The 17,537-nt window shown below is 62.7% G+C and overlaps 1 protein-coding gene across 3 annotated transcripts in view; it reads right to left on the reverse strand.

The window, feature by feature from the left end:
- The window catches only part of LOC142021533 (uncharacterized), a 28,651-nt gene extending 12,009 nt beyond the window's left edge, over window positions 1-16,642 (reverse strand). Inside the window, exons 1-11 of one of the 3 annotated variants that reach the window (XM_075010466.1) lie at window positions 16,519-16,642; window positions 12,381-12,485; window positions 9,096-11,564; window positions 8,390-8,502; window positions 8,177-8,235; window positions 7,776-7,939; window positions 7,183-7,345; window positions 6,690-6,881; window positions 4,324-4,548; window positions 2,285-2,438; window positions 8-201 (exon numbers count right to left, since the gene is read on the reverse strand). In XM_075010466.1, the coding sequence (XP_074866567.1) occupies window positions 127-201; window positions 2,285-2,438; window positions 4,324-4,548; window positions 6,690-6,881; window positions 7,183-7,345; window positions 7,776-7,939; window positions 8,177-8,235; window positions 8,390-8,502; window positions 9,096-11,564; window positions 12,381-12,485; window positions 16,519-16,561 (3,762 nt within the window). In that variant the 5' untranslated portion in view covers window positions 16,562-16,642 and the 3' untranslated portion in view covers window positions 8-126. Of the gene's footprint in view, window positions 1-7; window positions 202-2,284; window positions 2,439-4,323; window positions 4,549-6,689; window positions 6,882-7,182; window positions 7,346-7,775; window positions 7,940-8,176; window positions 8,236-8,389; window positions 8,503-9,095; window positions 11,565-12,380; window positions 12,486-16,518 lie in introns of those variants that run through there. The other 2 variants (XM_075010467.1, XM_075010468.1) reach the window with 2 other exon arrangements.
- Between the last annotated feature and the right edge of the window lie 895 nt (window positions 16,643-17,537).

The following is a 17,537-nucleotide window of genomic DNA, read 5'->3' on the forward strand; positions in this document are numbered from 1 at the left end:
ACATCATACCTGCTTTGATTGTACTGTCAAAGTGTTTGAAACTCCTTTGTTGAGCTTGTTATGTGAAAATAAAATGTGGTTGGTTTTAAAAGCTGACAAGTGTTGCCTGTCTTTAGTCTGCAGCTGTTAGGCTGTCCAGCTTCTTTCAAGGTTGACCAGTTCCATCCCCTCACAGTAGGAGTGCGGTCGCCTACCTTTGGGCTGTGGAGAAAGCAACTTCAGCTTAGTGAGAAGACTAGTGCTGTCTGGTGCTAGCTATTAACCTAGATCCTGAGAGCCCAGCTCACCTCACTCACGCTGCATAGACTACTTCGGTGAGAGGTCGTCGCCCCATGTGTAGCTGGAAGAATATTTTCATTTGTTTCTGAGTGTTAAACACATGCATGTGGAGGAGGAGGAAATGCAAGACTTCCACCCCCTGACAAAATTGGCCCATGGAGGCTGCATACAGTCTCTATTAATGGGCTCTGGGTCAGAGCAAAACCCCAAGACAACCCCATTTCTCTTCAGTAGCCTCCTGAGTGTGGATTCCAGTTTAGGAAATGGAAACAAAGTGGGTGGCCAGAGAATGCCAGTAATCAGCGACCCCTTCCCTTGATGGGACAGAGTCAGATTTTAGGTCAATAACTAAAGCAAAAAGTAAAGTGTACAGCTGGAAGTGAAGAGCTTGGAACGGTTTGTTAGCATAGTAACACATTTTCAGAAAACGCTTGTTTGTTATTTTTGCCTTGCCCTCTGCCTTTTAGTGTAATTCACATTAGACTGCCATCACTGCCTAAACCCAGGCATAGACAACAAGAGCAAGAACAGCCACCCTGGATCAGACCAAAGGTCCATCTAATCCAGTGTCCTGTCTTCCTACAGTGATTGGTGCACCGGGGGAAATGAGCAGAATGGCTGATCATCAAGTGGTCCATCCTTGACACCCATTTCCAGTTTCTGACTAGAGACACCATCCCTGTCCATCCTGGCTAAGAGCCCTTGATGAACCTGTCCACCATGAATTTATGTAGCTCTTTTTTGAACGTTGTTAAAGTCTTGGTCTTTGCAACATCCTCTGGCAAGGAGTTGTGTGAAGAAATAGCTCATGTAATTGGTTTTAAACCTGCTGCCCATTAATTTCATCTGGTGACCTCTAGTTCTTGTGCTATGGGTACAAGTAAATAACTTCTTTCTTTACTTTCTCAACACCAGTTGTGATTTTGTAGACCTCTATCATATGCCCTTCCTTAGTCTCCTCTTTTCTAAGCTGAAGAGTCCCAGGCTTTTTAATCTCCTCATAATTTTTGTCTCCTTTTTCTGAACTTTTTCCTATGCCAGGATCTCTCTTTTGAGATCATTTGCACAGAATATTCAGTGTGGGTTGTATCACAGGTTTATATGAGGCAATAATTTTTGATGAAGTGGGGGCACTCCAAGAGTTTGGTAAGTGATCAAAAACTGCACTCTTCTGTGATGTTAATGGAGGAGGTGTGGGGGTGTAGGATGGAGGTTGGGTGTAGACGGGTGCTTGGGGTAGGGAATTAAGGTGCAGGAGGGGCTGTGGTGTCTGGGAGGCTTTGGAGGTAAAGGAAGGGGTTCTGGGCAGTGTCCTGCCAATGTTTTCCATCTGCAAGTGGAGTAAACTTTATGTGAATCAAAACGTGCAGATGTGGCATCAGTACAAACCCAGGTTAATCAGTTGGGTAGCACCTGAATCTCTCCTGGACAGCTTACAGGGAACACCAGTTTGATTTAGGGCAGGTGATTGTGGTGCAGGGTCTGGGGGAGGATTCTGACCAGGAGAAGGGGAGGCAGGGTGTGGTGTCTGGAGGGGTACGGGTGCAGAGGGTTTGACATTGTCACCTGGGGCAGGGGTGCAAGAAGGGAATCAGGGCCGTGGGCAGGCTGGGTCAGGCTCTGGCAGAGGGGCTCTTTGGGCAGTTCTGGGCCAGCAGCCCAGCAGGACCCTCCCGCAGGCTGCTTGCCATGCCTGATGCTGTTCAGAGCACGCGGCTGCGAGGACCATGTGCTCTGTGTGCCACAAGCAGTGTCTGTTCCCGCTGGCTGGTTTGTGAGGACGGGCAGCATGTGAAGTCCCACACCAGGTGCATACAGAGAAGCCTGTGGGCCCCACAGCTGACCTGCCAGGAGCAGTGTGTGGGGAGCCCAGCCCAGGCTCCTGCTGACCACAGGATGGCTGTGGGCCAGATCTGGCTATTTGGAGGTCTATATTATGCCTGCCCCAGTATGAGCTGGCTTGCTGTTCAGAGAGTTTGTATTAGGTTGTCAGTGCTCAACTTACCAGCCGTTGTCTGGAAAGCTGGTGTAGAATTGGAAAGGGCGTCCACTGAATGGGTTCCATGGGCCAGCTCGACACTGAAATGTCACTGGCTTTTCCAGAGTCAATCATGGGCTCATTTATGCTACTGGAACTTGTTTCCCAGTCAGAGTGGAAGCTAGAAGAAAAGATGGAGGGGTGAGCAGAGACTTGCTCTCTTTAAAAAGGAAGTGCTAAGATTCTTCTCTTCTTTGGCCAGCTTCAGCTTCATCATTGCTGGTGCTACTGACACGCACTAGAGAATCTATGGGCCACCTCCTAGCCCCACAGTGGTCAGTTCCTGGGAATCAGCACAGGGGCAGGTGCAGAAAGCTCGGGGAGGGATAGGAACAGCTATCACATGGGGCGCACGACCCCTGCCATGCACGGCCAGCTTGAGGAACCAGTTGGCTGTTGAGCCACTGAAGTTTCAGTGGACCATTTGGAGCATTAAAAGACTTCCTTGGAGCCGGACAGGCCGTGACTTAACAGGGGACTAACCCAATACTTCCCAAAGCTAATGAAGTGTGAGATCTGCAGGTGGCCTCCCCCTCTGCATGTAGGCCAGAAATAAACTGTGGCAGGGAGGGAGTTCACTCAGGAGAAAAGACAAGGGCCAGAAAGGGACAAAACTTGTTCTCTGGCTTTTAAAATCAGCATTGCTTTCTCCCTGAGCAGATGACTTCAAAGTGGTGTCAAATCAGGCCCCTGGGGTTTGCTGGAGCCCTGCAGTGTCCTATCTCCCTCTGCAGCCAGAGCCCTCGCAGCAGGCCAGTGGAGCTGTTATCTCAGGGGTAGCAGTTTCTGAAACTGGAAACTTTATTTTGTTCCTTTTTTCCATTCACACCCCTGGAAGCCAATTACACACTCAGCCTGCCTGCTGCGAGCTCAGAACAAGCAACAACAGTGGGAAGTTGGTTAAACGCTGATAGCCTCTTCCATACACGAGTTTCGCTGGCCTGCAGTATGGACCGGCTTTGGACCAGAGCCATGGCCAGCTGCTGCTCCTGTGAGAGCTCCCTGAGCCCAAAAGCTCAGCTCAGGCTTTATGTGGGTGGTGCCAGTGGGTCTGCTGACATGCCACGGGGCGAGTGGAAAGCTCCAGCAGGCTGCTCAGTGGCAGTTTACAACCAAAACATGGCCCTGGGTGTCAGATCAACAAATCTGTGCCAAGAACAACCGTGGCTTCCTGAAAGGGCGCTGAACTCGCATCCCCTCCTGCATGCACGCCGCAGGCCCTGCTGTGTGCTGTCCCTTTAACCAGAGCCAGCCAGCCAGACCCTCCTCCATGGACTCCACAGCAGACAGTGGTCCTTGCCGCTGTTCACACCAGTTGGTGGGTACAAACAGTGGCAAACAGGTCTGGCAGGGAGGCCCATTGTACCAGGAAACAGTTTAACAAAATAAGCAGTAAGAGTAAATGGGCCGGGGCGGGGGGGGCGGTGCAGGGTTCTGCAGGTATATTTGCATCTACACAAAGCCATGGGGCAGCACAGCTGTGCAGGGGTGTGGGGCGGGCAGATTTGTTCCCATACTTGTAGCTGCCCAAGCTAAGATGCCAAAACTTAAATGCTGACTGTGCTATAGTAGAAAGCAGCCCCTGGTGCAGGGCTCTTGCATGCTCTGAAAGCAACTCACTTCTGCTGCTTAATTCCTCTGCTCCTTATGTCCCTCAATGCTGGCCCATCCAAGGGGCCAGCTCTGCTTGTCGGGCAATTGACCCAGTCAGGGTTGCTCTCCCAGGGTTTGATTTTGCTCACCTACTGGGAACATACAACAGTGAACTACCTGGGTTTGACAGTCAACCCTGGTACTGCTGATTGCAAGGAGAAAGGCAGGAGATTCTCAGGAGAGTCCAGCTAAGCTGCTGTCTTGGAGGGACTTTCAGGTCTAGCATAGCTCTACTCCCAACTAAGCTGGTCCCTACTGTGGTAGTCCATAACAGCTGATCTGGCTGTCACGCCTAGGCCTCACTGAAAGGCACATGCACCAGTGAGACAGAAAGTGCTGATGAGCAGCATTACCTGGGCCTGCAAACTGTACTGAGCAGAGGTGCTTCTGGCTGCCTGTAGCTGTCTGTGATCACAGCATCAGTGTCGCAACTGCAGCAACTGTGGTCTAACATCTGTAAGTGGAGCAGCTCCTCTGAGTTGCTGAACGCAGGGTTGTCCAAAGAGTTGGCAGAGGCGAGCCACGACTGCGACCAGTAGTGTGCAGCCACATCATCCAGGCGACAAAACCGGCGGTAGCTAAAAGAACCAGGCGGGCCGTCACTGTAGCACGGCCGAAAGCAAGGCTGTTGTGTAGCTGTACAAGCCAATCATTTCAGCACTGGCATTTAGCAAAGGCAAGGCTCGCAGAGAGGTGCGTCACCATCCAGCCTGTCAGGGGCTCAGCTGCACAGGGACCAGGCCAACACAGCGCTGCTCTGGGACGTGCGCATTAAACACACGCTTTGCCTCACTGCTGTCTAGTGCGAGGCGACAAGGCAGCAACTGGACGGTTGGGCTTGGCTACTTGTGGAGCAATGCTGCAGCACACCAGGTGTGGCTGAGCCAGGGTTTCCCCACACAGCAAAGGCAGGGCTGTTGGCTGCCTGGGTGGGTTTTAGGGTGCTGCGTCCCCTCCAGCAATGTGTGTGAGCTGTGCTAAAAGGCACTGGCACGCACACCCCGCCCCAGGCTGCAGCTTGAGCCAGCCAGCAGTGCCATCCATGGGCATCCTAAGTGTTAACAACCCCCAGCTGGCCAAGGTGCACTTGGAGCTACTGCTCTGGGGCGGGACCAGGCCCTATTTTAAGACTCCAGAACAAGGCGTCTGTGTGAGCGAGTTCCAGTGGGGAGGAGAGAAAGGTGTTCGGCTGCACACGCTCACCCCCCGCCCCCCCCCCCGGCCTCCTGCCTGCAGGGACAAGGGGCTGGTGCTCACAGCAGGCAGGAGCCAGGCCCCACTGCACTTCCCCCACCCCCCGCCCTCACCCCAGCAGCGAGGCATGTCCCAGGGATGCCCAGGGTGCTGGCACACAGCAGGGGGCGTGGACCACTCCAGACCTCACACAAGGCCGAGAACAATGGCTCTGTGCTTGTTAAGTCCCAGATTCCTCCCGCTGCCGGATTTCCGCTGGAGCTTCCGCTGCCCGGCCCTTGAAGGAAGCCCTGGGGAGCTCTCACTCCCGCAGGCAGGCAGTGCGGCTGGCCCGCCAGCACTTGGCCAGTGGGAGGGGACCCCCTCACCCAGCCCTGACCCCTCAGCCCAGGCCAAGGAGGGCAGGCAGGCACTCCAGCAATACCCCTGCCCCAGGGCTTGGCCTCGGCAGCACTGGGGGCAGAGCCCAGGGCTGAGTTAGGAGGACTGTGTGGCCTGACAGCGCTGGGTGCAGGCTGTGGGTCAGGTGGTTGGCCTGCTGGAGGGAAGAGGAGAGGCAGGGCTGAGCCCGAGGGGCAGTGTTGGGCCTGGGGAGGGGAGGGCGGGACAGGCCTGCACTGCTGCCCAGTAGGCACAGCGAGGGCTGGCAGCTCAAGGGCCTGGGGCTCCCCTTTCCCTGCCCAGCCCAAGCAGCTCAGCGCCCCCCCCCCAAACCTGTGTCTGGGCAGGATGCTGAGCTGGCCCAGCCCTGGACAGACAGTAAAAGCCTCAAGGGCACCTGGGATCCAGGCACCTCCCACCCCTGCCCCAGGACCCTCAGGGCTCCCAGGCTTTGGCAGGAAACTGCTCCCAGTGTCTGCCCCCCCCCCCCACCCTCAAGGGCACAGCTCTTCTGAACAGGCATGAAACCTGCTCCCAGGGCACCTGTGCCCCCCTACCCCAGCCCCAGTGAGTGCCCAGAACCTGCGGGCGGGGGGGGGGGGGGCGGTGGCCATGCCGGGGGCGGGGGCGGGGGTGGGGGGGGGGCAGAAGCTGTCTGGCCACAGGCCGATGTGAGGTTCCCCGCTGGGCGGCTGGAGACTTGATGTCCATCAGGCAGTTTGGGAGGGGGGTATGCGAGCACAGGGGTCCTGGGGGGAGCCCCACTTCCTGGTGGGGAGTGGGGGAGGGGCTGGACGCCAAGACCCCACCTGTGGGGGATGCACAGAGGGGAAGGTTGCGCCCCCCCCCCCGCCCCCCAGCAGCCTCCCCGGCTGGGGCGCATGAGGCTCTGAGTGCCTGGGCGGGGCGGCGTGGGGTGGGTCAGTGCACATGAGGCCATAGGACGGCTTTGCCTCAATGAGACCAGACGTGCCACCGCAGCTGGAGCGCGTCTCTTCCCAGCCCCCCAAGCCCCAGGCGTGGACGCAGGGTGGGAGGGGGGCCAGGCCAGGCAGAGCCGTAGGGCCACAGCCAGAGCGAAGGGCTCCTGGCCCCCCCCGGCGCATGTGGTGCAGCACCAGTCATGCCACGCCCACAGCCTCACCTGCTTTTGGTCTGATCAACCCTGGCCTCCAGGAGCAGCACCTTGAACCGCCGGACCACCAGGCAGGCGATGGCTGCGCCCACCAGGGCCACAACCAGCAGCACCCCACAGGCCATGCCCAGCAGGCTCTGCTGGGTCACCTTGTAATCGCAGCGCAGGCCCATGAACCAGTAGTCACTGCCAGCCGGGCACCTGCAGCACCACCGGCAGACAAGTCAGAGGGGAGGCTCTGCTCCCAGGCCCCTCCCGCAGCCTGCCACCCCGCCTCCCCCACAGTGCCTCACCCCGCCTTGGGGCGCCCAGCCCTGCTGCTCTGCAGGGCCAGCCAGGGCCAGGGGGTGCACTGGGCATCGGGCACAACTCCTGCCCACCAATTCGCATCCCAGACCAGCCCAGGCGTGACCAGCAGCAGCCACCCACGAGCACCCCAATTTCTGCCAAGCTCCTCCCACGCTCAGCCCCGGGGCCCGGCTGCAGCCGGAGGGACACTCACTGGCACGCCGGCGCCTGCTCTGGCAGGTGTATGCAGAGGCCGCGGTTTTTGCAGTAGCCTCTGTGGCACAGGGACGTGCAGCTGGCGTTGCCATCCTCGCTGCTGACGCACTCAAAGCCAGCGTGGCACGAGAAGAGCATCACGCACGGGTCCAGCTGCTGCGCTGCAGACAGACAGACAGACCGACCGTCTAGAGCACTGCAAAGTCCTGGCCTGCTGCCACCTCCCCAGGGGCACCTGAGGTTTCAGCACCAGTCCCCTCGGGCTCTGCTTCTCTCCCGGCCCCCGGCATGGCCCAGTCCAGCCATGCCAGCGTGCTCCCTGCCTGCCCGCTAGCCCTGCATGAGGCTGCAGCCCTGGGGCCAGCACATGCTGCTCAGACAGAGGCTAGGGGTGTGGCACAGAGCTGCAGGGATGGGGGACGGGGTGTGGGGGGATTCACACAGAGCCATAGCAGGAGGTCTGGGCAGGGGACTGAACCCAGAGAAGCTCCGTGCCCCACACAGGCCCTGGCCGCCCTGCCCCTGGGCCCTTGGTTTCCATGTAGAAGAGCAGCATCCCTCTGCCCTGCTCCCTGGGCCCCAGCCACTCACCCAGGACCACGTTCCACAACACGGGGGCATTGGCGATGTGCAGACCCGAGCGGGTGGCACCCGGAAGCACCGTCTGGTTCAACAGGGCTGCCAAGCCCCACAGCTGCCCACGCAGCTGCTCCGCAGCGAAGAGTGCGTCGTACTCCAGCACCCCGCGCCTGTCCCTGGGGGAGCCGCAGCAAGGGGTCAGAGCTGTAGGGTGCCCACGGGCCCCTGGTGCTCCCTCCCAGCCCCTGCCCCTGCTCCTCCGCCTGCTCTGCTTTGGCCCCGCAGGCTCCAGGTCTGACGGGGGTACCACGTGGGGGGCCACGAGCTCAGACTCAGGACCAGCTTGTGGTGCTCTCCCCGCCCCGCGGGGGCCCTGTGCCCAGGGGGAGCTGTGCCACGGGGCAGGCTCCTACCTGATGCTCTTCACTTCCAGTCTCTGGAATCCTGGCACAGCTGTGAAGAGAGGAGCCACCTGTGGTGGGTGGGGGAGCCGAATGTGAGGAGTGACCCCAACAGCCAGCGGCCCCAGCACGCCCCCCCTCCCCGGCTGACCGCGTGTCCCTGCCCTGCAGCACGGCCCCTTTAACCAGCACCAGCCGCCTGCCCACCCAGCGCCCCTTGCTCACCGTCTCATTGAAACTCTGCACCAGGCTGGGGTGCGCCGCCGACGCGGCACTCGGGACGATGCCAACGAGGTCCATATCCAGCGCCAGCTCGCAGGGGACGCGGAGGAGGGGCGCTGTGGGTAAGACACCCCAAGCCCAGCCCAGAGGAGGACCGGTTACTGCTCAGCACCGCCCCGGTCTCCCGACTCCAGCCGGCCCCTACGCCTGGCCAGCTCTGCAGCAGCATTGCCTGGGGCCGACTGGCACCAAACCCTGACCAATCGGGGGACAGAGACGGCAGCGCAGCCCCCGGCCTGGAGCCACGTCACAGCAGCGCTCTGCACTCACCCAAAGGCCTTGCGAGCCCCAGGGCCCTGCTGGGGGGGCTGCCCCCAGCTCAGCCATGCCACATGCTGCCCTGCAGGAGCCCCACACGCAGGCATGTGCCCTCGGCATGGCAGCACCACTGGTGGCCAACACCCACAGGCAGTGGGGGAGCGCCTGCCAGGGGGTCTTGGTGCAACTGGCAGAGGGCCCCACGCTGGCTGTGCCTAGGCCAGAGGAGAGCCACTACCCAGCTCGCCCAGCCCCTGGCTCATCGCTTTACCCACAATGCTCTGTTTGGCTGGCCCCAGCTGCGCCCCGCCTACACGCCCCATCCCGGTCCTCGCAGGACCGCCCTGCCCAGGCTGCCGGCCGCCACCCGGGGAGGCTCTGCCCAACTGACCTCTGAGGAGGGGCGGCTGGTCTTCCACAACAAACACGCTCTGTGCCCGGCCCTGGGCACCTCTGGCAGTGACGGGGGAAGGCTGCCCATCTGTCGTGCCAGCTGGGCCAGGAGTCACTGGGGACATCGCTGCCCTGAGCTGCGTGCTGGCCAAGGGGACGTCCACCCTGGCAGTGCTCGTGGGGTCTGTGACGTCTGTGCCCCACACCCTGGGGGTGGCTGCCACGGGGGGCCTGAAACTCCTGTTGCCGGCTGGGGACACAGTGCTGGTGTCTGTTTGAGTTGGCTCTGGGGTGGACACTGTGGGGCTGAAGAGAGCCCTGGTGCTACTGGCCGGCAAGTTCCCCCCGGCCCCACTCAGGGCTGGTGCATCTGTGGCGTGGCTGGAATTCCCCAGTTCAGCCCCAGCCCCAGCCCTGTCCGGAGGAGGCACTGCCCGCGGGCCCAGCTGCTCGGTCACGGCCCTCCAGTGGGCATGCGCCAATGGGGACGTGGCTGCCGTGTCCCACAGTGGAGATTGGGTGGTGACTATGCTGAGATCCAGGGGCCCCAGGGCAGTGGGAGATCCCGAAACGTCCTTCTCTACTGAGAATGGGGAGCTCCACTCCAGCCCAGGGGGCGCAGGGGTCTTGGCTGGGCTGAGCACCGTGGAGCTGCTGGGCAGCATGCCTGCCAGCGTACCTGCCCTAGACGTCTGGCTGGCTGGTGGAGCCGTGGTAGCTGGCAGGGCTTCCACACTGTAGGCTCCTGGGAACATTCCCTCCTGAGAGGTGACTTCCAGGGCTGGCACAGGAGCCAGGGAGGGCTGCTTGGCCCCAGGAGTGGGGGAGAAAGGGGGCAGGAAAGAGGGGCCCACAGAGGGGACCGTGCTGTGGGGCTCCCCTGTGCCAGGCACTCGCGTCCGCCCAGCAGCAGGGTTGGGGAGCCAGGCAAGAGTCGGTGGGGCTGGGGCTGGAGTGGACAGGCTGGGCTCCTGGGCATGCTCAGTGAGAGACCCATTCAACTGGGCAGCAGCTGTGGGGTGAGAGGCCTCGGCCCATGTGCTGAGCTGCTCAGGTGGCAGCAGGGGATGGGTCGAGTCCGAGAAGGGAGTAGGTGCTGTGAGGTTGGCCAAAGGCCAACGGGTCCCAGCGTAGGCACCTGGGGTCCTGCCTGGGGCACTCCCGGGGAGTGGCTCAGCCCAGGGCATTGCCTGAGGGTCCTCCTCTGTGCGCAAGTCTTCAGACAGAGGCAAGTTCAGGGCTTCTGGGCCTTCATCAACATCTCTGTGCCCTGCAGACTCTGCGGAAGCAGGCTCCACCAGCTTGTGGCCCAGGTCCTCCACAGGCTGGGGGCCTCCCAGGGGCCCCAGGCGATGGGTGCTGGACTGGAGCTCTGGGGCAGAGGGAGCTGCTGTCGTGCTGCTGTCCGGGGTCCCCTCAGTCTCTACGGCTGGCTGAGCCAGGCTGGATGATCTGTCCCTCGGCGGCTGGGTCACGTTCTCTGAGCCACCCAGCTGCAGAGTGGGCGTCTGGCTGGTTCCCAGAGCCTGGCCAGGGGCCGAGGCCGCAGGGTGCACAGCAGTGCCAGAGCTCTCCGTGGGGCTTGCCGGGCTGGCTCCTGTGCCCCGGTCGGTGAAGGCCAGCTCCATGGTAGTAGCAGTGCCTCTGGGAGGCAGCCTCAGCCCCTCGCCCCCAGTGTGCGGAGCCCCACCAAGCCCTGTGCTCGCCCAGTGCATGGCGCCAGTCACAGGCACAGAGGGAAGGGGTGAGGTCACTGTCGTCTGCATCCCTGCAGCCCTGCCCTGGCTGAGAGCAGCAGCTGGCGATTCTGCGCCGGGTGGCTCCGGGCTGGGGGGCCCCGGCGGGGGTGCGCTCTGCCCCCCAGGGGACGTGGGCTCTGTCGCTGCAGACGTGTGGGCAGGTGCTGGGTCCCAAGAAGCTGTATCCCAGCGAGCAGAGCCAGGCAACATGGCGGGGGACTTTGCCGGGGAGCTGCTGCCCACCAGGGAAGGGGGATCCTGTGCCATCCTGACCCCAAGCGGGGCTGTCCCAGGGAGCGGTGCCGAAGTGGGATCTGCTGTCTTGGTCTGGGACCTGGCAGAGAATAAAGGGCTGCTGGTCCTCCCAAAGGGCATCTCCGTCCCTGCAGCAGATGGGCGCGGGTGCACTCCCTGCTCGTGGGCTTTGTCCCAGGGCTCGGCAGCCGCTGCTGAGGCTGGTGGCTCTGAGCGTCTGGCGTTCAGTCTGGCCTGAGCTGGAGGCCTGCCCAGGCCAGCACCTTTGGGCACTGGCGTGGTGACGCTCAGCACAGTGCCAGGCCGTTCTCCTGCGCCGGCCAGCCGGGCGACAGGACTTGCGTAAGCATCAAGGCCGGGCCGAGGGCCTGGGACTGCACTGCTGAGGCCGGCTGTCTGCACCGTGGCCTGTGGTGACTCCTTGTGCCCGAGATCTTCCTGCACAGAGCCTGGCCCCTCCAGGGCCTCCGCACCTGAGTGGAGAGAGGGACAGACCAGGGACAGCTGGGGCAGAGCCCTGAGCCCCAAGGAGTCACCCTGCCAAGGGGGGCGGAAATGCTTTACCTAGCCCAGGCTTGGAGGCAGGAAGCTTGGGTCTCATCCTGCCCTGGGGCTGGCACTGACTCTGCAACCCCTTAGGCCAGGCCGTTTCTCACTCTGCAGGGGCACTACGGCCTGGACCCACCGCCTTCAGGCCCGTGCAGGGTTACTGGGAGGGTTTGCAGCATCCCAGGCTCAGCCAGCCGCAAGGACACAAAATGGTGGGAGGTGTCCCTGCTTCCAGGGGGGTGGAAAGGGCTGAGCCGGGGGCGATGCCAGTGCAGCATTCCCCATCTCTGAATGGGGCTGGAGCCGGGGGTGTGTCACACGAACGCCCCCAACGGCACAATGCACTGCAATAGCCCCGTCTACCCGGAGGGACCTGGATCACACCATGGCCCTACAGCCCTCCAGGCACCCCTGGCACCTCCAGACTGGGATCTCCGGGCTGGGGAGAGGAACTGCCAGGGGGTCCTGCAGGCTGTGCCATGGCCCCAGGCAGGAGGGGAGGCCGCGAACTGGGAGCCACACGTGGAAAGGCCAGGCCAGCCTTGCAGTCTGTCTGTCGTGGATGGGAGCGGTGGGGGTAATGGAAACATACTAGGCCCCCCAGGGAGAGGAGGGGCATTGCACCCGACAAGGACAAGAACAAGACTCCCTGGAATCAGACACACACCCCCGCGTCCCACACAACCCCCCGCCGGTGTTTCTAAGGCACCAGCCCCCCAGCAACCAGGCAGCGCATTTACCTGTCTGGCAGCATCCTCCCGTCGAGGTCCCCAAGCACTGACAGGGCTGCGCTGGTCCCACTTCCGAGCAGCAAAGGGCCGACCAAGGGCACCAGTTCACAGCAACTGGGGGGGAGAGTAGAGTGGGAGCTGTGCACATCATGGGTCAGGCAGTCCCCGTCCTGCCAGAGCACAGACAGCCCAGCACCCACGACCTGTAGAACTGCCTGAGAGGCGGCCAGAGGCTGGCCGGGCACTGACCCCCGCGTCCCCACGGCGCCTGGGCCTGCCGGGCTCTGAGCTCTGCCCCACACGGGGCTGGCTGGGCTGTTTCCCACCAGTGAGCTGCCCACCCTTGAGAAACTTAGCAGGCTGGGGTGAGGCCTGGGCCACCGGGAGCCAGGGGGCTCGGCACTCTCCACCCGCCCTGCCGGAGACCCAGCCAGCTGCCATGGTGGAACCGCCACTGGGCGTGGGCCAGGCACTGCCTCTCCAGCGAGCCAGGCGGGAAAACGGAGCCGGGGGATTCCCACATGCTGCGGAGCACAGGCAGGCGCGTGCCACGAGGCAACGGGAGCGCTGCACTCCCGCCTCTCAGACCCTCCTTCCACTGAGCGCGTAGGGACGCGCCCCACCAGGCCCCGCCTGCTGCCACATCCCTACAGGACCAAAGCCACGCAGGCTGCTTTTGCCCACCCCAGCCTTTGGCAATGGGCCTGGGGCCCTGCTGCCGCCACTGTTGCTTGCAGGGTGCTCCAAGCACTACACATCCTGGCAAGAAAATACAGCCACTGGCCAAGCGCACCACAGAACCGGGGGCATGACGGAGGGGCCCGAGCTCCCCTTCCTCATGGCACAGCTCTGCCCCCCAGCGGGGAGGGCAGCAGCTTTACCGGGGAGCACAGCAAGAACCCAGGGCCATGCAGCCCTTGCGGAAATCAGCTTGCAGCAGCGACCTGGCTGGCAACGTGCTCTGAAAGTAAGAGACACGGTCGGGGCCACAGTAACCCCTGCTCTGCAGGGACCGTTTCACACCGCACAGCGGAGACTCACCCACGTCACCATGCCTGGAGAAGCCCAGCGTCCCGCCCAGGCACACCATCTGCACGAGGTAACCCCGAGTGCACGACCCCTCACGCAGCATGACCTCACAAGCACCGTGCGTGCAAGACCATGCTATGCAGAGGATGCCACTGCACTGTGCCAGGTGGCATCCTCCATGCTGTCCGGGGTCCCCCAGCAGAAATACATCATTAAAATGGGGTCAGGCCAATACAAGGCTTGGGAGTCCCTGGCTTAGCAGCACTCTGGGTCTTCAAGCAAACTCTGGGCTCCCTCCCCAGCCAGCTCTCCGAGGGGGCCAGGCTGACTGCCTATGGGACATTTTCATACAACCAGAAACCACTGCTGGGTAAAGCTGGCTGTCACAGCCCCCACCCGGCTTCATGAAAACTGGCTTATGAGTATGCACAACTCGAAGATGCCGGATGCAAAACCGCCACATCATATGTCACTGTTATGGTCACAGGCTCCTGGATGTGTGTATCCTAGTTGTGTATGTTTCCTTCTTGCCTGTGACACTAGACTTTGGAGCCGGTAAATTGGGTTCCCAGGCTACCGCTGGGTGCCCGCCCCTGCTCACCGGCGAGGGCTAGTCTGGTGCCGCAGTCTCTCACTCTGGTAGGCCTGATCCATGGGCTGGTAACTACAACAAGGCTTCCGCCAGTCTAACTGTGACAGATTCCATCTCTAAGGTGGCATGGGCAGCGCCATCTCTGCAGCAGGCGTTGGGTGTGAGCAGAGCACCAGCTTCAGAAAACTCAGAATACTGGTGTTCTGTGATCACAACAGTCCCCAGGGCTCTCGCTCTGGTTTCCTACAGAAGTAAGAGTCTCTGCAAACCGAAGACCCCATCCCCAGCTCTCCCCCAGCCACTCAGGACATTTCGTCATCCAAAAACCAATCCAGTCACTTTTTCAATCTGCAAAACAGTCCTTTTTCGGTGGCGCCTTTGCTCTGCACAGGCCCTCACTTGGGAATTTAACCCTTTGCAGCATCAGGTTTCACAGGCAGCCATTTCCTGTGACAGGCAAAGCTGAGGCATGGCTCAAAACCGAGCTGGAACTCAGCAAAACTCCTCTGCTACAACCACCTCCAGCTGTAGGAATAAATGAAATCAGAACCTCTCCGCCAAAACTCCGCCACTATCTGCAGGCAGGAATAGCCCCATGGACATGGATAATGCCCCCACTTCGCTGAAGTCCCGTCTAGCCAATAAACTCCACATCCCCCATTTCATTCAGCTAGCGACCCCATGCAACATGCACACAATGAGAGTCTCAGCACACAAACGTTCAGGCCAACCTCACCAGGGCCATGCACACCGGAGGCCTGTTCGCTCAGAGCCTCACAGGAAGCGTATCTGCCATGGAAATTTACACAGCTGTAGCCCAAGCAGATGCACTGATTAATTAAGGTACAACGATTTACATTCACTGCACTGAAATTCATTGTCTGTATTTCCCCACCACGCCAAGCAAAAGCAGTTACTGGCAGCAAAAGCGTGTGATCATTTCTTTTCAGACGTAACATGAACCACGGACACTCTCCCTGGGGACAGATTACAGAAAGTTTCCCCTCGGGGGAAATAATCCCACCCTAGGCGTAGAAGTCATAGGGCTTTTGCTGCTTCTGGCCATTTCTTTGAAAGCAGCTGCTCCTGGCTACTGCCAGCAGCAAGAGACAGGGCTTGCTGGAGTGCAGGGCAGCCCTGGGCTGGCACCTCTGTGCTACCTGTTATTTAGCCTTTGCAGGGACTGAGCTGGAATCGAAGACAAAACCCTCAGGGGAAAATGTATAACCAGCAGAGTCAATTCCTTCTCCCCCTGTGTGCTCTCCAGCAGCCCGCCTGGGGCACAGACAGGGGCTTCTGCAGAGGCCAGGCTTTGTCCGCACATTGCACTGGTTTAAGTCACCCCAGCCCCATCCCTCTGGGCATTCCCTTTGTGCTGATTAAGGGTGAATTGTCTTGGTTAGTTTAAGCCAAACGCTAACAGACGAGACTGAAGAGAAACCTGGTTTACACTGAAATCAGTGCCTGCGCGGCCTGTGCAGCAGGTTACCTGAATCAGCCTGAAAATCACCTCGAGCCGCACAGTGCTGCTTGCTCCCACCACAGCAGAGTTCTGCATCACCTGCCTCTTGGCCAGCGCCACAGGGCATCACGCCCCACAGCGAGCCGCTGGCCCCCGCAGCAGGACTGGCAATGCTGCACTGTGCCCGTGGCCAGCCAGGGGCAGCAGATATGAGACACCGGCCTGACCTAATGGCTCTTACCCCAGTAAGGGACAGTGAGACAGGCACCCAGGTGCGCGCTGATGCTGGACCTGCATGGTCCATTGGCCCCCTCCCGCTGGCGCCTTCCCCAAGGCTGCCTCCGGTGCTGATTCCCACAGTACGTCCCGGAAGGCAGTGCCGCTGTCACCCCTGGGCAGGTTGTGCTGGCGCCATAGGGCCCTTGGCAAGTGGGGTCCCATCAGCTGCACTGAGCACATTCATGATGCCTCCACAGCTCTCTGGTCCCCCCACAGCCAGCAACCCTCGGGAGGAGCGATCAACTGTAGGGCCAGGGCTTCTGGCTCCTGGAAAGTGCCAGCCCCTCCCTCTGCATAGGGGGCAGACCCCGGACCGCGCTGCTGGGGGGCACCGCCCCCGGTGCCAGCCCCTCCCTCTGCATGGGGGGCAGACCCCGGACCGCGCTGCTGGGGGGCACCGCCCCCGGTGCCAGCCCCTCCCTCTGCATAGGGGGCAGACCCCGGACCGCGCTGCTGGGGGGCACCGCCCCCGGTGCCAGCCCCTCTCTCTGCATAGGGGGCAGACCCCGGACCGCGCTGCTGGGGGGCACCGCCCCCGGTGCCAGCCCCTCCCTCTGCATAGGGGGCAGACCCCGGACCGCGCTGCTGGGGGGCACCGCCCCCGGTGCCAGCCCCTCCGCGCGGCGGGCGCACCCCGGGCCAGGCCGCCCGGCAGAGGCGGGGCCGGGCCATGCACGAAGGGTCCCGCAGCCCCACGCAGCAGCCTGGCGTGGAGGCCGGTCCGACGCCTGCCCCCGAGGCTGGGCCCGAAGCCCCGGAGCCGCCCGGCCCCGCTCGGCTCTTACCTGCCGCGCCCAGCAGCGCCACGAGCGGGAGGCGGCCGCCCATGCTGCCCGCGGGCGGAGCGCTCGGCGCGGCTGTCGGCTCCGCAGGGCGGCAGCGGGAAACCTCCACTACGGCAGCAGCGCAGCGCCCCCAGCCCGCACTGCCCCGCCCCAACCCCGCCCCCCAGGCCCCCAGCCCGCACTGCCCCGCCCCAACCCCGCCCGCCGCGCACTGCCCCGCCCCAACCCCGCCCCCCAGGCCCCCAGCCCGCACTGCCCCGCCCCAACCCCGCCCACCGCGCACTGCCCCGCCCCAACCCCGCCCCCCAGCCCGCACTGCCCCGCCCCAACCCCCCCCACCGCGCACTGCCCCGCCCCAACCCCGCCCCCCAGGCCCCCAGCCCGCACTGCCCCGCCCCAACCCCGACCCCCAGGCCCCCAGCCCGCACTGCCCCGCCCCAACCCCGACCCCCAGCCCCCCAACATGCACTGCCCCGGTCCAACCCCGCCCCCCAGGCCCCCAGCCCGCACTGCCCCGCCCCAACCCCCCCCACCGCGCACTGCCCCGCCCCAACCCCGCCCCCCAGCCCGCACTGCCCCGCCCCAACCCCGCCCGCCGCGCACTGCCCCGCCCCAACCCCGCCCCCCAGGCCCCCAGCCCGCACTGCCCCGCCCCAACCCCGCCCACCGCGCACTGCCCCGCCCCAACCCCGCCCCCCAGCCCGCACTGCCCCGCCCCAACCCCCCCCACCGCGCACTGCCCCGCCCCAACCCCGCCCCCCAGGCCCCCAGCCCGCACTGCCCCGCCCCAACCCCGACCCCCAGGCCCCCAGCCCGCACTGCCCCGCCCCAACCCCGACCCCCAGCCCCCCAACATGCACTGCCCCGGTCCAACCCCGCCCCCCAGGCCCCCAGCCCGCACTGCCCCGCCCCAACCCCCCCCACCGCGCACTGCCCCGCCCCAACCCCGCCCCCCAGCCCGCACTGCCCCGCCCCAACCCCCCCCAGCCCGCACTGCCCCGCCCCAACCCCGCCCCCCA

Source organism: Carettochelys insculpta, chromosome 16, assembly GCF_033958435.1.
Source record: "Carettochelys insculpta isolate YL-2023 chromosome 16, ASM3395843v1, whole genome shotgun sequence".
Classification (NCBI taxonomy): Eukaryota; Metazoa; Chordata; order Testudines; family Carettochelyidae; genus Carettochelys; species Carettochelys insculpta.